At 36.0% G+C, this 20834-nt stretch overlaps 2 protein-coding genes across 6 annotated transcripts in view; one reads left to right on the top strand and one right to left on the bottom strand.

The window, feature by feature from the left end:
- The window catches only part of LOC148723661 (uncharacterized), a 28208-nt gene extending 21478 nt beyond the window's left edge, over positions 1-6730 (top strand). For all 5 annotated transcript variants that reach the window (XM_088733457.1, XM_088733455.1, XM_088733456.1 and 2 more), the window contains one exon: positions 730-6730. In XM_088733457.1, the coding sequence (XP_088589583.1) occupies positions 4471-6006 (1536 nt within the window). In that variant the 5' untranslated portion in view covers positions 730-4470 and the 3' untranslated portion in view covers positions 6007-6730. The remainder of the gene's footprint in view (positions 1-729) is intronic.
- LOC148723660 (uncharacterized) lies at positions 6082-16918 on the bottom strand. The gene is made up of 9 exons (XM_088734477.1): positions 16453-16918; positions 16069-16212; positions 13972-14264; positions 11191-11289; positions 10328-10429; positions 9426-9539; positions 8903-8990; positions 8312-8651; positions 6082-8276 (listed from the first exon to the last, which is right to left on the bottom strand). The coding sequence occupies exons 1-9, from the start codon at positions 16916-16918 to the stop codon at positions 6503-6505; spliced, it is 3420 nt and encodes a 1139-aa protein (XP_088590603.1). The 3' UTR covers positions 6082-6502.
- Between the last annotated feature and the right edge of the window lie 3916 nt (positions 16919-20834).

Below are 20834 nucleotides of genomic sequence, written 5' to 3'. Positions count from 1 at the left end.
CCATATGGCACTCTTGGGCTTTTGAAGGGGTGGTACAGGAGAGTGCCATATGGCACTCTTGGGCTGGAAAGAGGTTGGTAGCTAATCTAGCTTCTTCATTGAATCTAAACCGTGATGTTGAATTTTAGGAAAACTCGTGTCATATAAAGTTGCAAACAAAATCATAACAGAACGTTGCCTCCCTTAAAGCCCTGAAAAAACTAAGCTTGGCACAAAATTAAGATTGGGCTAATTGCTTTGCTTACAGGAGTTATATTGTGATCCTAAACAGTAATCAAGAAATGTTGACTTTTTTTTAACAGTTCTTCTTTAAATGTTTCATAAAAAGTAGGAAATGTTTCCTCTTGATAAACAAGGATCCTCATTCAACCAACAACTCTAGCTTTGATAAATAAGGACAGTAACTGATGCAAAGTCACTAAAATTTGTAACAATTGTAACATCCATGAACAACTTAGTGTATTGCAAACACAAAATGGTATTTACTGGTGAATCATACTGTCTTGGAACTGTTCACTGACAAAATCTCATGAGATTTACTGTGGAGCCACATCAAAAGTTGTGGCTCCACAATTCCTTGGATTGTTTGTAAATTGCTGATGCAGTCTGGCCAAATTCCCCTGAAAAGTGTTGTGATGCACATTTGATAATATCCACATGTTAATTTGCACAATATAAATATTAAATTATTATTTTTATTATTATTATTAAAAGTTATTCCATCAACAGTTTGTCAGATGTTTTGTAAGGTTCACTTTTGGAAAAGAAGGTACAGAGTTGGCATTTGTGGTTTAAGGTATGCAATATTATGGAGAAAATAAGTTGAAATTAAAAATCTGTTACATCCATCCACTAGCTTTCCATGATGGTTTGTGTAGAATGGTAAGAGAGAGTCAAGAAGCAGTATTTGAAAAATCTAAAACTGGGAATAAGGACAACACAACTCTCACAAAGAGCTATCCAGATTTTGAAATCAAATCTTTGTTAGGTTCCGAGAGTTCAATGTCGCCGTAGTAGTTACACAAAATGACGCATGAACCAATGCTAGGAGTAACAACTGATTTTATCCCATAGTGAATCATAATATATACAGGTTTTTAGATAGGTGTAACTAGAACGAAATGATAATCATTTTAGGTATTTACCACAAAGGAAATTTGCAGGTGAGCAGTAGTATGTTATGGTGTATTCTAATCTGGGACAACTGTTAAGTAACTTAAGTGTGGGTGCTCCGAATATCCGGGCATGTATTCTAACACCCCCTTTTGCTTGGATGTTGCGAGCATAACAGTCTAACTACCTAGAATAATGCCTTTAAACTTTTGTAACGTAACTTTAGTTACAGGTTTTGTGAAGATGTCTATGTTATCTTGTGTTGCAACATACTCTGAATTCTCTGAAGGTGATTTGCAAACATGGAAGGAGTTAAGTAACATTTGTTTCTGAATTTTCTTCTATGGTTTGTAGAGCTTTGGAGTCAGTTCGACACAAACACATTTACTTGGGAATGTCTTTTGAACTTTGCCAGTGGTATTGGCAAGCTTAGCTAGAGTGGCTGTTTGATTGCGATACCTTTTTTTTTTTTACATTAAAGATGATCTGCAAGTATGGAGAGATGGAAAGGCCCTTTTTACTTTGTTTTTATTGTGATTATTTTTCATGTTCAAGTGCCTGCATGATAGTGGTATCAAATATTGTGAGTTTGGAAAGATTAATCTCTGTGGATCTGAATACGAGACCTATTGATTGTGTACACGATCTTGCTTGAACATTCAATTTCTCAATAATGCACAGGTCTTGCCACAAAAGAGAAAAAAATGAATGTACTGGCCATCCTCAGTTTTTTTTTGTTTTTTTTCCTGAGCAACTTCCTCAAATTGAGTGAGGATCAACAGTGCAATTAGCAATTTCACACACTTATTCCTTCTTGACCATTGTGTATGCTTAAGGATGGTCTGGTGGTGAAAGTGAGAAATTCACATCTAGTGCTACTTGAGATTTCTTTCTTTCCAAGATCATGTTCTGCAGCTGCTGTAAGCCTTGCTCTGACCCTTGCTCTGACCCAAAACTAGCATTTCTTCTGTTTGTCAAGTTTATCTTGACTGTAGAGTGTGCACTTAGCTGCAGCTGATTTTGTGTTCTAGAATATTTTGAAAGTAACCAAAGAACAGGTGGAAAAATATTGTTTTACAAAAACATGGTTAGGGAATGGAAATGCTGTATTCTAACACCTCTGATGAGAATACAAATCGTAAAGAATTACTTTAACCTAAAAAGTAAGAAACTTGAGAGGGTGGCCATGTCAGATCTTCTGAAAAATATTGTTTTACAAAAACATGGTTAGGGAATGGAAATGCTATATTCTAACACCTCTGATGAGAATACAAATCGTAAAGAATGACTTTAACCCAAAAAATAACAAACTTGAGAGAGTGGCCATATCAGATCTTCTGCAAAAGTGCTGACTTTGTCAGGGGCACTGAGGTAAACAAAAGGGTTTACATTGCAGATGATTGGAAAGACTCTCTTTTCTCTGACAAGGTAAAAATGATAACAATGGCATTTTCTAGCAGCAAAGCTTTTTTGTATATCTGTCATATCATTGTATTATTTTGGTGAAAACAAATCAAACTTGTACTTTTTATCCATTGTACCAGTTTAAACGAACAGTTTAAAAACAAAGCACAAAATGTTTATCAAGGAAACCAATAATATGATGTAAACAATTATTTTATAAGGAATAACATTTACTTTGGAAAATGTAAACAGGGTAATCTCTAAATTGAATGTCCTGGTCATTTGCTTTTTTGATAAGATATCAAAGCTCATGATGTTAGTAATTGTTACGGCCATTGTGGTAACACACAGCATAAACACAACTCAACAACTTAAATGGTGGCTTGTCGAAGGACCACGAGGTCTGGGTCCATGGCAATAAGTGACATCAGATACAGAAATAGATGCTAATTTATGCAGTATCACAACAGTAATTTCACTGCTCCACTGACAATATTGAAACTCAATGTCATCACAACTTATCATGTCAGTGTGCCAATATTTAAAGTTTGGTTCTCATCAGCCAGTACTTTTGCATAATGATTGATAGCTACTTTGGGAGAATCAGCCATAACTATCGTAGCACCACTATTATTTGACACATGCATATGACTATCAGTTATTGCTGTCATTCCATTACTTTTTACAAGCAAACCTACAGATCTTTGACAGCCTATTATAACTCCATAATGATCATCTGGTGTAGCTGTGATAATATTTATGTGATTTACTAAGTCACTGTATTGATTGGAATCATTAAAACCTATGAGGTGATTTGCATCCTGTACATTAAGCTCATTTCTTACTGTATCTACAACATCGTCAACATCTAGTAGAACAGTCGTATCACTATACAAGTCATCATATAGTGGATTTCCATCACAAATAGAATTAACAAAAGAATTGACCCAAATATGAGGAAGTTGATCCCAGAGCAGTGAAATTTCTAAGTTCTATTGCATCCAATAGGATCCAAAAATCACAACAATTAAAGTACCTGCATTATTTTCCTGTCTTCCTCCCAAACTTGACTAAGCTACATCTAATGGGAATGGGGAAGTAATTAAATTGTTACATAATGTTCTTGAGTTAACTGTGACACTGTTTTGGTTGCCACCAGTATTTAGTAGGACATTTCTACATCCTTTTTCAGAGTGCTTGTTAACTTACATCTCTTTTCTGTTAATCAGTTTTCCAAGGGCTGGACCATAAGACAGGCCTGATAGGGTCCCTCCATTTGCATACTTCAATACACTGAAGACTGATTCAATAGCACTACCATTGATTTGCAAGGGACTGATAAAGTACTTCCCATCATGTGACACTGTCTTAAAAAAACCATTCACAAACTTGTAAAAATCCATGTGTAACTAAGCGTAGTAAATCCCAGGTCTGCAAAACATAGATGAAATTCATGTGTTAACAATTACTGACATGGTTTAGGTGATGGTCTTCCAGATTATTAGGGCTTTTGTCCCCACAAGACAAGAATTATTATATCATTATGGTGATGGTAATAATAATTTACGAAACATCAAAAACAAGAGAAACAGTTTAAGTATGATCTAATACTATATCTAAATTTAAGGATCATTCTTATTGTTATCATCACCATCGTTGTTCAACATTTAAGATCTACAGGTCTTTGGCATTATTTTATTACGTACCATACGCGACTTTCATAATGGCGGGCGACGAGTGAACACTGGTATCGAACTTTGCATGAGAGCGAGGCCATCCAGTCATCTTTCGCTGTAAAACATAAGAGTTTGTATTGGAATATTTACCAAGTTCTAAAAACGAATACTTTTTCTTCCGAAGTACACAATATTTTAGTACAGCTTTACCGTTATAGAAAGAAGATATAATCTCCTTTTACTCTTGTGGTTTTATTGGCCGAATTAATTACGAGCAATGCCAAGTCACTGTTGTGTACCACAGTGTACTGCGAGAGACGTCCATGGCGAAGACGGCGAAAAGCTTTCTTTCTTCACCTTTCCTTCAGACAAGACACTAAAGAAAAAATGGATCCATGCTATAAGAAGAGAGGAAGGACCAAACTTTAAAGTAAGGAAAACAACGGTAGTTTGTGGTCGACATTTTAGGGAAAGTGACATTAAAAGAACCCTGGCAGGGAAAAACATGTTGAAGCCCGGAGTCGTGCCTTCCTTGTTTGCATGGGTTCGCACTTCGCCGAGAAAACGGAATCCACCAAAAGTAAGGCTGTTCTCTATTGACAAGCGTACGGAGAGGCAAACAGAAAAGGAACCAGCTCAAGATATGACCATCGAAGAACGAGAAGAACAGGCCTTTATCGATGAAATTGAACCAACAAGTGTTGACTTTGGGACACAAACTGACTACACTCCTTACGAAGAACACTTACGAGAAACTATACAGACATTAAATCAAAAGATTGAAGATCTTACATTAAAGGTCTCGCACTTGGAGCGAAAAAATAATGAGTTGAAAAGCAAATTATTTTCTTTGGAGAATATTCAAAATATGAAGGATTCTAGTGCCTTTTATACAGGATTTTCAAATTGGGATTCATTCATGGCCATCTACAATTACCTTGATCCAGGGGAATTGGGTGAAAACATCAATTACTGGCTATCGTCAAATACAAACACTGAGATTTTTTACTATTCTGATGATTCTGGGCAAAGTGAGGAAATTAACCTGAAGAAAGGGAGATCCAGGACACTCAAACCACTAGATGAATATTTTCTAGTGTTGTGTAGGCTAAGGCAAGGTTTTCATGAGGACCACTTGGCACATTTATTTCACATCTCTCCATCTACTGTTAGCAGAATAATAATTACATGGATAAATTACATGTTCCTAAAGCTAGGAACTATTAATATATGGCCAACAAGAGAAGATGTTGATGGAAATATGCCTGAGTCCTTTAAAGAGAAATACAAGTCAACAAGAGTGATTATTGACTGCACCGAAGTGAAATGTCAAATGCCAAGCAGTTTGCAGAAAAATTCAGAGTTATTTAGTAGCTACAAAAACCATACAACTCTCAAGGGTTTAGTTGGCATTTCTCCTGGTGGTGCCATTACATTTGTTAGTCAATTGTATACTGGGTCTATATCTGACAGAGAAATAGTTGAGAGAAGTGGGTTTTTGGATATGACTTTTGATGAAAAGGACTCTGTCATGGCTGACAAAGGATTCACAATCCAGGATTTGCTTCCACTTGGGGTTTCACTAAATCTACCACCATTTTTGGGAGCATCAGCTCAAATGGATGCAGAGAATGTCATACTAACTCAGGAAATTGCAAGGCTTAGGATCCACATTGAACGAGCAATAAATAAAATAAAAAACTTTCATGTTTGGGATCGAGTAGTCCCTTTGCATCAGTTTGGTATAGTTAATCAAATGTGGGCAGCCTGTCCCATTCTATGCAATGCTCAACCAAACATAATTTCAATCTAACTTGATTTGACCAAAACAAAATTCAATTTGATATTCATATTAAGTAATTATGACTAATAATACATTATTAATAACTAAGAAATAATGTTCTGTTTTAATTTCTTTTTAGATACAAGCTGATAATTTATCACAATGTACATTTAAATAATGAAACTACATTATTGTATCAAAATAATAAACTAACTCAACAAGATTGATGTGGCAATGCCAACTCTATTCATAACTATTGTCACTACTTCTACCAATCAACCAACAAAGCTTTAATTAATGAATCTGTACAATCAATTTAATTTGGTCACGTGGAGCAAAAAGAGAAAAAGCTATCAAAAATTTTCAGAAAAATTTGAGCAAAAATTCAATTTGGCTTGAAGATGGTTGCGTACAATATGTTTAATGAGCAAAAATACAAATAAGTCACTATTTGTCAGTAACTTTCTGTAACACTTCCTCTAATATCGGTAAGAGACTATCAGTCTCAATATTTAAAAAAAAAATTCTAATTATCATTCTGTTGTTCACTGTAACTCTTAGCAGCAAAATGGATAAAATGATTAAAGAAATAACTAACTAGTTGTTGTCTGAGCTGATTCCAGAAGTCTGGATCAAAAGAGATTCTTTGAACATAGAGGCCAACTTTTGTGTATACAATAAAATCACACCACATAGCACCTGTGATGCCCATTTGCCCCTGAACTTGTGAGTAATACATGTGGTTTTCCTTTAATTTGCATTGTTTATCACTGATCTTCTCCATAAAAAATTTTGAATCATCAGCAGCATTGAGGGGATGAACATTAAAATACTTGTATGGGCATTTCACCTCAGCAATTCCAAAGTGGTAAACGCAACCAGTATCAGTGACCCTACTATCTGGACTTGCCCCAAGAATAGGGAAATCTTTGGACACAACCAATCCACAGGGTAAAACTTTTACTGGTGTTTTTTGATGAAACATGAATTTGTGGTATTCTAGTAAAGCAGTTGACTCATACCTTTTCCCATGCTCAGTATAAACTGTTTTGACCTCTTTAGGGTTTATAAGGGAGTCAGCAAAATTGTCGTGGTTTCTTTGTCTCTTTGAGATAGTGTGGAAGTTGGAAGCAGTAAACCTCCACCTTCGTTCTTCAGACCATCTTGCAGAATTGGCTTGTTCCCTTGATTCATTTTCAATTTCATTGATCTTTTTTTCATCTACTTCCAAGCCACGCAGAAAGGAAAGTTCATCATTACTCATACCATCTGGAATTTGTAGAGTTTCATCTGAATTTCTCAATGGCAATTGTGGATAGACCAGATTGACTGCAATAGGTAGTGCAAGTCTTGTTATTGTATTAATATCTGCAACAGCAGTAAAGTTTGCCTCACTATACCCCACTTGATAAGATGTGTATGACCCTTTGGGACATTTACCATACTTTGTTTCTTTACTCTCTTGTACTTGCACATTTGACATATGCGTAAAGCCACAGTTTGGTTCAGTTGTTGAAAGAGTCGCTCTCAGTATCTGCTCAGCTTTCATGTCATGCAAACAGTTCCTTCTTGCTTCATAGAGTAGACACTTTACCCCAGACCTAGTCTTGGTATCGTTGAGTTTTGTTTTTTCAATAACCATCTCCATGACTGGTTCTGGCTTAATTTTTTTGCCACCTCCTTTCTGGTGCCACTGTTGCAACTTAGATGTGCAAGCTAGGGTGGCTTGCTGGTCAGCTTCATGGCTAAGATCTGTAGTCACTGTGCATTTATATATGGTGAACTTACAAAGTTTAAACATCAGTCCTATCATATGGTTGCAAAGTCCAGCATTCCCTGATATACAAGTGCATACCGCATGCTCCACATTACCAGATATTATATTGAGGGCAATTTTTAATTGATAGGGCAGATCGTTTTTTGAGAAACTGTGACAACACTGTGCTTTCACATAGAAGTAGTTTTCGTCACAAGCACAACGTATTTCCTCAAGATACTCGTCATCGTCGAATCTCTTGCCTTTTTGCAACGCAGTTGGGATGGTATGCTGGTCTTTGTTGGCAATTCTTTTCCCTGTTTTCGCTATGTGTACATCAATATTAGCTCTCGTAAATACGGGCATCTTTTGAAGAGACAGACTCCAATCGTTTGCTGGATATTTTAAAGGCTGCGTTGGGCAAGAAGTCGAGTCGTCATTCGCGGCGCTTGTACTTTGTGATTCCTTTCTTTGGGAATATATTTTGTTTGGATCAGGATCAAATATTTTTTTATCTCTTCCCGATGAAATATAATCGTTTATTCTGAAAATAGAAACGACAAGTCAGGATATCATTTCAATGGTATAGATCGCGTCAAATGCAAGCAAACGTACCTTTTAACGAGCTGTGCTTTCGTTTTTAATCCTTTCCCATTGTCCCCACGACATCTAAGCCAAAACTTCAACTCATCGGTTTTCAATTCTTCGGGTTTTCGACCACACAAAGAAGCTCCTGGTATATCATTCTCACTCAATTTCACGCTACTATCGCTAACTTCGGGCGCCATGTTTGTTTTGCACTTGACTGGTTGGCCTCGGCCCCATGTACTAGTGCCAGTTTTCCCTAGGCATCCACCATTATGAAAGTCGTGTATGCCAGAAACCTTTTGTCTTTGTCTTTTTGCATTTTGGGGATACACTATAAGAAGAATACATTGATATTTATACACAAATAATAATAGGTCAGGTCTACCTGACAGTATTTGAAGAAATCATATTAAATGAAAATGGAAGGCATGTAAGCACTCTACCTGTTTGACCATGACTATAGCACCATTCTTGAAAGAATGCCATTCCTTCCCTGAGGTTTGATAACACTTGGCTGTTAAGACTATTGATATGACAATGGCTAAGAGGTCCCCGTTCAAAGAAAAAGTGCAGTACCTCAACAGACGTTGAGGTACTTTCCAGTCCACTTGGCTTTATCATCATTTATTTCGTCAGCCAGATCATGGATAGCTGTGATGATAAACCTTAGCTAATAATTAAAAAAAATGAAATAAAATATTATGTTTGTAAGGTTTTTTAAATAGCAAAGAAGGAAGTTCCTGTCTTGTATTTACCTTCATATTTCTTGAGATGTATCATATACAAAAAGAAAAATTTTGAAAATGCTATAGATTATGTTGTACAATGTAATTTGTGCATAAATTCATGGGTAATTTGAGACTTAACACAGATAAGATTGAAAAAAAGCAGTCAATCTCAATGGTGCTAGCTTTTAATTCCACTACCTTTTAGTACATTGTTTTGTTTTAGTTTTTTGTACTTACACTCCAAAAATTTGTTTTATAAGTATATTCACCTGCATAATTTTGGCTGGCCTGACATTCAACCTAGTCCAATTGTCTCTATATACATATGGTTATTTTAGGCCTGGAACCTTCCTACATAGGCCTTCCTCAGCTCATACAAGCTCCTCTGAGATCTCCTGTACTGTAGCCCACCCAAACTGTTTACCATCTCTTTTAAAGTCTTTTGAACTCCTCTCTCTTGAGCTGTACAAAGCTGCTATCATATTCTTAAGCTATTAAAATTTTTTTTAAACATACTACTTGAAAAATGCTTCTAGTATTTCTTTAGTGCAATAGAAATGATACAAACAATTTAACAGTGATGGTAAGGTCACACTATCATGGCTAAAAGTCAACAAATTCATACAATATTAAAAAGTCCAACTTATTTTTTGCTATCAGAAAAAAAAATATGTGTCATAAGAACCTAATATCCACATTAATGGCATCTCATTAGAATGTAATAAAAATGGTGAATATCTTGATGCTTTAATTGACTGTAACAAGATAAGAAAAATTATTGTCCTTTTTTCAAAAGTAAGACATTTCATTCCTCCCACTATTCTTATCATGTTATATAATAAATCCTTATCTAATGTTGGGTATAGGCACCTGATGGCAAAGTAAAAGCTACCTTTACAAATTATTATTACAGAAAAGAGGTCATATTAACCTGGTGACTTGGGAAAATCATAAGGAATATTGGATTGCCTTTGGGGTCTTCTGGATTGATAAAGGAGGCATTCACATAGTACCGTTCTTGAAGGCTCACAGCATCATCATTCACTGGTGACTGAGATCTGGGGTTACTTGATAAAAGCTTAAGTACAGACAAGGTTGATGATGCTCCATCACAACAAAATGGACACCTTAAAACCATAACTGGTAAATCCTTTTAAGCAGAGCATGATGAGTTCCTGAAGAACACCTGAAGTTATGGAACTGTCAACAGGGAAATAGGGCCCAACTAGGTGAAAACCTGATGTGAGGTCCCCCCCAAAGGAATTGCACCGGTCTGTACAGAGGCACTATAAACATCATGCAGAACCTTTAGTTCTTCCTCAGAATTACTGAACCCTGATATCCCACCACCTTTAAGATTCCAAGCAACCTTTATCTGCACCTAAAGAAAGATTGGATTTTCAGTTCATTTCGTAAAGAGTTATTCCAACATATTAAAACAAAATGTACTAACCATAAATGTTTACAATACAGTTTGCACCTGCATGTAAGAACCCAATGGTTTAATAAGTTTTTCCTAATAAAATTGTAGTACTAAATTTAGACATTTAGATTGAATGACAGCAGAGTAAAAATTATTAAGACATTATTATTATTATTACAAAATTATTATTATTATTATTATTACAAAATGTAATAACCATAAATGTTTACAATACAGTTTGCACCTGCATGTAAGAACCCAATGGTTTAATAAGTTTTTCCTAATAAAATTGTAGTACTAAATTTAGACATTTAGATTGAATGACAGCAGAGTAAAAATTATTAAGACATTATTATTATTATTATTATTATTATTATTATTACCAACAACTTCTCCCATTAAGAATAGCAACGTAATCATATTCATGATCATTAGCATTCATGATCATCAATCACTATCTATGCAGAAATATAGCACCTAGCAATGGCTAAGATTGTTCTTAACTAATCCATAACAATAATGATAATAATAATAATAACAATAATAATAATAATAATAAATCAAGAGCTTTCTTTGCAATGAAAATATACAGGTTTTTAGGGTACAAACACTATATGTATGTCTGCAATACCTAACTGACTATTTTGTACTATAGGATATAATAAACGATTTAGGATTATTTAATGGAAATATTTGGTGCATACATTCAGTGGTTATACCTTTACTTCATCCCACATCATAACTCCAAAACCCAAGGGTCTTGGATGTCCATTGTTCTCTCTTTCAGCCTGGAAGTTGTAGTAGATGCCTTTTTTCCCCTGTAAATATGTGTAATCCGTGCTAGGATGCTCACTTCCAGATTTGATGACTTTCGTCTAAATTCTGGAATGAGGTAGCTGGAGGACCTTGAGGTCATGAAGAGCCTGAAATGCTGCTGGACTTCTGTTGTAAACAGCCAAGGCTAAAAAAATCAATTTGTTTTATTCACTGTGATGCAATGACAAATTATTACAGAATCTAAATCACTGATTTCAAATGAATGGGAAATTGCATGGTTCAGTTTCTACTAAAACATTGTGCTGGAGTGTTGGCCATACTGTTTAAGTCATGTGAAAACTGCTTTTTGACTTACCAACTCTTATTGTAGCTACTGACTATCAGTTGGCCTTGGAACCACAATCTTTGAATAAAAAAATTGAACCATAATTACTACAAAAATGCGAGGGTGTGACATTAACATTAAGAAGTTAACTCAAGGTTGTGAAGCTGGTCTTTGGAAAGGTTTTCCTTATCTTTGTTCCAAATGCCTTTCAATTAGTCTCCTGCTGTAGTTCCATGTTTGTTTTCAATTTTGTTACCTTGAGAGTATACATTCTCAAGCTCCTTTTGCCCCTTAAATGAATCCTCTATAGTTTCAATTATTTTACTGTTATTATTTTGACTGTTCATGGGGAAGTTCCACTTTCGTTTTCTCGTATAATTTCTGGATGCACTTTTGGAGACAATACTTTTGCTGGGTCTTGTTTCTCCAGCGCTTTTGTTTGCTATTTGACGACAGAAACTTGTGAGGAAAATTGCTTGAAGGCTTTTGGCGCTCAAATCTTGTACTTTTATCCAGATTTTTTCTGCTTTCAATAGCTGACGTGGTATATCAGTAGACATGAAGGCATGGCATGCAAACGCTCCCTTGGCAATGGTCAGTCCCAACATTGCAGTTTGCTTTGTAGTTAGCTGCTGGTACACGCCAAACTTTACAAGAGTTTGAATATAAGAACCCATTTACGGCATTTATCTTTTTCGGAGTGTATCCTAGAATACTTTCGCAATCGTCCATGCTAATTAGGCCAGGACATAGGACATGTGAGCCCGAAAACCAATGCCATAGGAGTTCCACTAATTTGCTGCTGCACTTATCACCAGAGGACAGATGTCCACTGGAGATTTCTCCATAGCCCAAAATTGGACTATCAGTCTCCACGTATTATCAGGATACACAACCATACGAGCACTTTCGAATGGACCTCTTTCTTCATTAAAGCAAATGCTACTTGACGGGTAAACGATCAATGCAAAAGGAGGAGTGATTTTACCTTCAATGGAGGGAAAAGGGGACAACGTTTCGTTCACTACTACGAAATCACTTCGATAATCCTCCTTTGAAACGAGATTATGCATATTTCTCCACCTTTCTACTTCATGATTATTGTCTTCATTTTGTCTTCTTTACTTAAAATGCTTCTGTCGTAAAGCTTGTTTGGCTTGAACTGTGGTATTGGCCAGGTTGGTGTTCTGATCAACTTCGGATGTGAAGTTGTTTGTCGAGCAGGTTTCTGTGTGCCATGTGTGAAAGCAGTTGCGTTCTCTTGAAATACACAAATAAACATCACAGGCTTCACATTTGAATGTTGTTTTTGTTAGTTTGTGGGGTGATTAACCATTCAGAACATCAGGGTTAACTGCCATGAATCTGTGATGTTTCTCTCTACAGACTTGGCAGGTATGATCACTTTCCTCTCCTTTTGCTGGAAAGTGTTCACCCACATTTTCAAGTCGAAATGGAGTTTCCTTTCTCTTTCTTCCTCTTCTAGCCTTCTCTGTTCTCCAATTGCCCACCAACTCATGGATCAGATCTTCCCTGAAAGTTGTGATGTTCAGGAGCATGCTCTTTGAAAGTGACCCTCTACATTGTAGGAATTATAGGCAGCAATTTCTAGGCACTTGAAATGAGGTGCATGTACCAGCGAAGTTGCTTTCTGCTTTTACAAACTGTAGTCATTTGATCATTAGTGTCCACAGCTCCCATGTTTGCATTGTAGTCAACTACTATTTTGTGTGACTCGACATCAACCTCAGCATATTGCCCAGTGCGTCTCTCCTTTTGTTGATGGTGAACAGTTGCAACTTCATCGGGGTAGTGAGGAGCAGATAAGAAGCGAATAGCCTTGCTGTCTTTCCAAGCAAGAGCCACTCAGTGTTCCTCGATAAACTCAGCTGAATATCCCCTGCGATTGCTTCAGTTGTACCACACAAGTAAATTCCTCTCAATGTCATGAATATGCACAGTGCAAGACTGCTGTACCAGTGGTCAACAAATAAACAATGTCCTTTATGATGGAAGCCTTCTGTCAAATGTGCAATGACTGCTCTCCCTTTTTCAATGGCTGAGATATCAACATTGTCTCTTGCCTTTGCGAGGTAAACTTCAAACCTTGAAATATAGGCTGTTTCAGAATCACGCAATGGAAAGAGCTTGATACCCCATTGTACTGGCCTTCCTAAGATCTGCTGCTTAATAGAAAGTTTTCCTTTATAGGGACCCCTGGCTTTGTCAATAGCGATATTTTTATCATAGTTAAAGTGAGCTTTGCATGCAAGTGCTCTAAGAAGGGCTTCACTTTGGCAAGTTTTTCTCTACTGCATTCATTACCTTGATTTACAGAATTCGGATCACAAAAAGAAATGTACCTGTTCAGCTGTAAAAATCTCTTCCCAGAAAATACCTTGTAGAATCCAGGTGTAAGAAGAAGCCATTTTGACTCATCTTGGGGAAAGTATTGCTCATATTGTGGTAGATCAATGTTTTGATTAATTGCAAGAAGTACACCAATGTAAGCTTTCAATTCAACAATATCAAAAATAAGTTCGAAGGGAGCTTTGTGTTTGTTTGGTTCTGTGGCCTTCTTAACCTGAAACCATTCATTTGTCCATTGAGCAATTCTTTCCAACATTTCATCGCTAATAAACAGTTGAAAAATATCTTTAGGTCTCTTCTCACAAGGTAGATCATTGATTGCTGGACCAACGTTGAGACAGCTAAATACCTTTTGAGGATTCTGTTCGTAAAATTGGTGTGTCTTCCATCTCCATCAGTTTCCCTGTTTATGTTGTCGGGAAGAGTAAAGTTAAAAGCATGGAAATTATCTTCACCTTTACTTTCACCGAAAATATCGGCAACAGTACTTTCCATTGAATGCAAGCAAGACTTTAAAAATGGCGCGTATTCGATGTTAAATTATGAAAATCTTTGCAATGTGTTTCCTCTAAAACTCACTATGAACGCTTTGGCATCAAAGCACATGGACTGAAGTGCTAAGCATTGATCTTCAATTTGCATAGATCCCCCTCTAGTAAACTAATGCCCAGATTCCTCATTACAATGCATTGGCAGTCAAATTCCTGGAAAAGCGGTTTAGTACGTCCGAGACGGGAAAAAAATATCCTGGTTCTCTGGTTAAGTCTGGTGAAAGGGTTAAGTTCTTGTTGTGCTTCCACAAAATTAGTACCTTGATCACTGTGTAGTTGACAGATGGGAGGCTGTCAACAGATGAAAATTCTCAGAGTATTAAGAAAGGAGTCGGTTTCTAGACTATGGACCACTTATAGGTGAATTTCCTTCTCTCTTTGACGTGCCATGGGTTGAAATAGTCTAAGCCACAGTAAGTAAAAGGGGGGCATTCCTCTTAGTGATCTACAAGCAAATCAGCCATGTTCTGCTCTATGGAAGTGAATCTCAGCTTGTAACGCATGGTACACATCTGGATAGAGTCTGCTACTACAGTGCGTTAACTGATTAGCCAGAAAGCAGAGGAGTGGATTGCATTCACACAATTGAGCCTCTTCCTTGATGGTTTGTACAGTGAAAGTGGTGAATGAGGAACTGCGTCATGAGTGAATGACAAGAGAGGATTGGAGGGTACTTTGCTTCTTCTGAGATTGAGGCATGTTTAATCCTTCCTCCTACTAGTACAATTCCAATTTACCTTAGCTAGGTTGTACTTAATTGACCATTGCGTGTGCTTAAGGAAGGTCTGGCTGTGAAAAATTCACTTCTGGAGCTAATCAAGATTTCTTTCATTCTGAGATCACGTTCTGCAGCTTTTATACAGCTAATAAGCCTAGCTTTGACCTAAAAATAACATTTCTGTTTATCAAATTTCTTTTATGACTATAGAGTGTGCACTTATTGCAATTGATTATATATTATAGAATATTTTGAAAATAACCAAGTTATAGATTTATGCAGGCTTAATGTTACTTTATCAAAAAAATATTGTCCATAATGTTCGCCTAATAAAAGATAGATATACAAGGCTAAAAGATTAAAAAAATTATTAAAAAGCTTAAACCAAATGTTTTCAGCTGTTAATAATTAATAATAATAACAATCTTTTGTTAGGAAACTCCATCACAATAGTGGTTTACATAGAGGTCCTAAATACTAGATGTGTATTATATAAAAATACAATTAAAATATAGAAATTCAAGCTAAAATCGAAATATAAAAATGATTACAACATATACACCACAAAAATTAATTAAAAAAAATACTTAATTATAAGAAGCAGAAAAAAGACACTTTTTAAAAATTGGCAAACTTACTGAGTTTCTTACAGTTCTCTCTAACTCATTAAAGTCTCTGAAACAGTGATACCGCGAACGATGTTTTCCCCAATTGTATTTGATTTTGGGGAGCTTTATAGTATTGTTATTGCGCATATTGTAGGAGTGCATATCACTCTTTCTTACAATGTCCAAAGAATGATTAATTTCGCCATTAATACACTTGTATGCATATATACATCCATGACATTTCCTACATTCTTTAAGATTTGGCCATCTCAAGACTGTAAATACATCAGTAGATGAGGGGTGAAGCGATCTATCTAATATCAACTTAGCTGCTTTGTTTTGCAGAATTTGCAATTCCTTCATTAGTGTGACATTGTCCTTGTCACCCCAGACTAAATCAGCATAATCAAAAATAGGCAACACTAAGCTATTATAAAAAAGTAACCGAGCATTATAAGGTAAATAATACTTAATCCTACGTAGAAGAGTGAGGTTCTTATAAACCTTACATGAAATATACTCAACATGGTGGGACCATGTAAAAGTTGAGGACAACATAACTCCCAAATATTTAAAACTAGCTACAGAATTTATATCAGTGTCAAAAATAGATAATGAGAAAGAGGAAATACCAACGAGTTTCCTATTACTACCTATAATCATGGATTTTGTCTTAGTAAGATTCAAAGTTAGCTTATTTCCATGTAGCCACTGGGCAACTTGCAAGAGATCATCATTCAGTGCCTCTTCCAACAGGTGTGGCTCCTTAGCAAAGTAGTACAGGACCGTGTCATCAGCATACAAAGTCACTTTGCAATTATTTATAGCCAGAGGAAGGTCATTAATATAAACCAAGAATAGAAGCGGTCCTAAAATACTCCCCTGTGGCACCCCAAAGGTCATTGAGAGGGGGTCAGACATAGCATCACCACAGGAGGTCTGCTGTTTACGATGACTCAGGTAGGACTTGAACCACTGAAGCGTGCTGGGCGAGACACCGATAGCTGATAATTTAGATAACAAGATCTTATGGTCAACGGAATCGAATGCCTTGGTCAAATCCAAGAACACTGCACCGCACAGTTCTCCACTCTCCATATGCAATAGGACCTCATCTGCAAAACTGGTGAGAGCTGATGTTGTTTACCATCATCAGGGTTGAAAGTGATGACCGTCTGTACATACATATATGTCTTAGGTGATTCGTGATGGGAAAAGTTTGGAGACATAAAAAATAACTTGTTTGTTTAAACTGGGGCGGAATTGTTGGATCATTAGCCCCTCGACCATCCTATGCTTGTGGAATGTTTCTGCTGAGGGGGGCAACACTCCAAGTGAAAGAATGTGATGGATTTTCCAGCAAGTGTTTTGCAGGTTCAGAGGTGTGAGTAGGATTTGAATGCTCCGCAATACGTAGTTTTGAATTTCTCACAGTTTCACATAATGTAATCAACACCACAAGAAAAATCTACTTAGTAAAGAACTTTGGATCTGTGAGTGTTTTTGTCTTTGTTGTTAAAAAGGCTTTTAATTTGCCTTGTTTGCCACAGGATTACCAAGATGAAATTAAAATTAATGAACTCGTTGAGTTTTTTAACAAACATCTTACCGAGTTTTTCATTTTTACTGCAAAAAGGAAGCTTGATAAAGACTTTTTTTTGGTCTTCGAGGAGAACATTCGGAATAATGTTTTCATATTGTGATGAGTTGTTTATAAAGTTGTTGATTGTATGCAAAATAAAACGTTTGGGATAACCTGCATTGGTAAAAGATGTTTCAAGAGTTTTTATGTCCTTGTCAAGATTGGTAGAGATGCGTTTGGCTCTATGGAGTGTGCCAGTGATGCAATTCCTTTCCCATTTAGTAGGGACCTCAGATTTCCAATGTGTTGGTAGTTTTCCCGGTTTCTTGAAGACGCTGCAATTGAACTTGTTATAACTAAAGGCAGTATAGAGGAAGTAGTCAGGGTTAATGATCCAACAATTCTGCCCCAGTTTGAACAAACAAGTTATTTCTTATGTCTCCAAACTTTTCCCTTCGGGAATCACATAAGATATATATGTATGTACAGACGGTCATCACTTTCAACCCTGATGAAGACAAACAGCCAAAAACGTTTGGTTTAAACTTTTTAATAATTTTTTCTTAATCTTTTAGCCTTGTATATATAATAAGAAAGATATTATTATACAAAAATCTGGTTAGGGAATGGAAATGCAATATTCAAACACCCCTAATAAAAGTCAATTAATGTAACTCAGCTCCCAAAAACAGCTTAACTATTGTTTCATTATGAACTTCCCGCTGGAAATGTGACATCTATAACAAAAAATAAGTATTTCTTTGAATCTGCTACTAAGTTGATAAAATTAAGACAACCAATCAAACTGCTAAATGAATGCATGTCACAATAAACTTAATGTACTATGTATGTGTGAATTAGTGAAAAAGACTGACTCAGTACAGCTGTGTATTCATCAGAGATGTTTGTACAGTTACCACATACCCAAAATTAATCTAATTATTAATATTGGAAGCATTGTGGCATCATGAAAACATATACATATATGCATAATACAATATTTATTGCCAAAAGAATATTTTACAAACCTTTGCTTTAACTTTTCAGAGTAGTAAATTAGTGAAAAAGACTGACTCAGTACAGCTGTATACTCATCAGAGATGTTTGTACAATTACCACATACCCAAAATTAATCTAATTATTAATATTGCAAGCATTGTGGCATCATGAAAACACATACATATATGCATAATACAATTTTTATTGCCAAAAGAATATTTTAGAAACCTGTGATTTAACTTTTAAGAGTAGTAATATTAAGCATTCCCAGGCTCAACATTACTTTAGACGAGTAAAATTGTTAAAGAAACCTGTCCTAAATTTAGGAAGACCCTTGCCTTTCTTTGTTTTCTCTTCAGTTTTTCAAATTCAGCCTCCAAGCTGCAAATTCGTTTATAAAGTGACATTAGCAGAGGCTGACAAGCTGAGTATGCAGTAGGTAGACTGCTGAAGATGGCTCCCCCTGTTGTACATTTAAGTGCGTCTTTCAGACCCACTTAACAGAAGACGTTAAAGTCATCAGACGTTAAAGTCGTCTGCCTTATTTACCATTTTTATACGGCCACTGTCTCTTCGTCTTGCTTCCTTCTAACTGGACTTGCCAGGTGAGATTTCAGCTTTTCTCATGACATCAAATTTTTTTTTTTTGCACCACAACTGAAGTGCAAAGTGGAGAGGATGCAGTTATGACAATTTACTTGCTTCCATGCTGGTTATGCTTGAGACACTTGTTCCATGCCAATGCATTGATGGCCTCACTTGCATTCTGGGTAAGCATGTGATGAGGAGTGCTGGCTCACTCAAACTATCATAGTTTTCTCAAAGGGTTTCTTGAAAACACTATCCAGGTATTGTGGCTAGTCTGGATAAGGCACTATCTTTTTTAAACTTGCACCATGAATTGATTGGACAGTATTTGCCTTTCCTGGTAAGAAATTTTTAAGCACTGTCACTCATCGATGTTGTGTTTCTTTTATCTCCACTGCACTGTCTCTCTCACTCATCGATGTTGTGTTTCTGTTTACATTGTTGTCCTCCTATAGTTTCCTTGGTTTGTTGGTCTTCTCTAACTTTTATTGGATTGCCATCAGGTAGCTATCAAATGTTCTGTGATTTTGTCAATTCAAGGATTACGAATACGCCAAATTTGCGGTATTTTATGCCAAAAATTCATCAGTGACGCCAAAAAATTCCTGCAAGGAGTCACTTTGACTCCAGAGAAGAATTCAGACATGTTAAGCAGAATTTTATTTTCTGCCAAGCAGAATCTTAAAAAATGTTACAACAAAAATGGAAGGTACAAGCATTCCAGCAACAACATTCCTTTGTGAAACAAACTTTGTCCGTAGCTTTGATATACGGCACGTTGATCAGCCACCATTTTTAATTGTGAATGTTTTTGATCATGGGTTCTCCTCTGAGCATGTACCTCATATGATAGTGGTATAGAATGCCTACACTGTACGTGCTCAAAATAAACCCCCATTTAGTTTTGTCCTTGAGAAAATGGTCTGGATAAAACATCGGAGCAGGCTCCTAAAAGAAAAGGAGTTTACATGGCTTTGCTTCAATGAAGTCAAGTAAAAGATGTTTTGTTCCTTTCACTTATAATATCGTATCAAGATTTGTATCCTAATTTTTCCAGTGTTGCAGAGATTGCTTTGATTATTCCAGTCACTGATGCTGACTCTGAAAGAACAGAACAGAGCAGATTTATTTTGCACTATATTAATAATAATGTTTATTTCTTATATTACGCAGTCTAACATGCAATTAAAGATATGATCGAATGCGCAAGATAGATTACAAAAGTGAAAATAAACAGGAAACAATAAATTACATAAATAATCAAAAATAAACTGATCGCAGTGACCAAAGCAGCTTAAGCTTTCGAGTTGGTCACTGCCACGTGTAACTAACTGGCATACTTTACATTTATATAAAATTACAAGTAATGAGTAGCGGACAAAGTAAAATTATAACTACATACATTCTTACTTACTATTTCATGTAGTAACATTAAAGAATAATAATAGAAATAGAAATTATAATTAATAGTGACGGCAGTAAATTTAAATAATACTCATTGGGTATTTAGAAGGTACTGTTTGTACTGCTCTTAGAAATTATTGTAAGAGAGAGATTTAGTTTCGAGGGAATTTTTTCCCAAACTTTAGATCCAGCAAAGGCAAAAGTAGCAGCTCCATAACTATTGTTTATCCTTGGCCGATAAAAATGATGTTTGGCTAGAAATCTGGTGTTGTAGCTGTGAACCTCGGAGGCTTGAGTAAGGGTTCCTTTGAATATGACAGGGACATTTGATGTGTCATTAGTTATTTTATGTGGGAAAATGGCTACTTTGAATTTGTAAATGTTTTCGAGTTAGGTTTTCTAAAAGTCTGAAGTATGGCATAGCATTGTCTCTGCTATTAG

The sequence above is a fragment of the Stylophora pistillata genome, chromosome 9, assembly GCF_964205215.1.
Source record: "Stylophora pistillata chromosome 9, jaStyPist1.2, whole genome shotgun sequence".
Taxonomy (NCBI): domain Eukaryota; kingdom Metazoa; phylum Cnidaria; class Anthozoa; order Scleractinia; family Pocilloporidae; genus Stylophora; species Stylophora pistillata.
This window is presented reverse-complemented; position numbering and strand designations above follow the sequence as displayed.

Bases quoted from the DNA above. Each gene is read 5' to 3' on its own strand.
- LOC148723660 (XM_088734477.1), bottom strand. From the start codon at position 16,918: ATGGAGAGTGGAGAACTGTGCGGTGCAGTGTTCTTGGATTTGACCAAG. The intron at 9,540-10,327 runs GTACAGACCGGT...AAATTTTAATAG, and splicing joins ATGATGTTTATAGTGCCTCT to CTTAAGAATATGATAGCAGC. The intron at 8,277-8,311 runs GAAATGATATCC...TTCTATTTTCAG, and splicing joins TTGACGCGATCTATACCATT to AATAAACGATTATATTTCAT.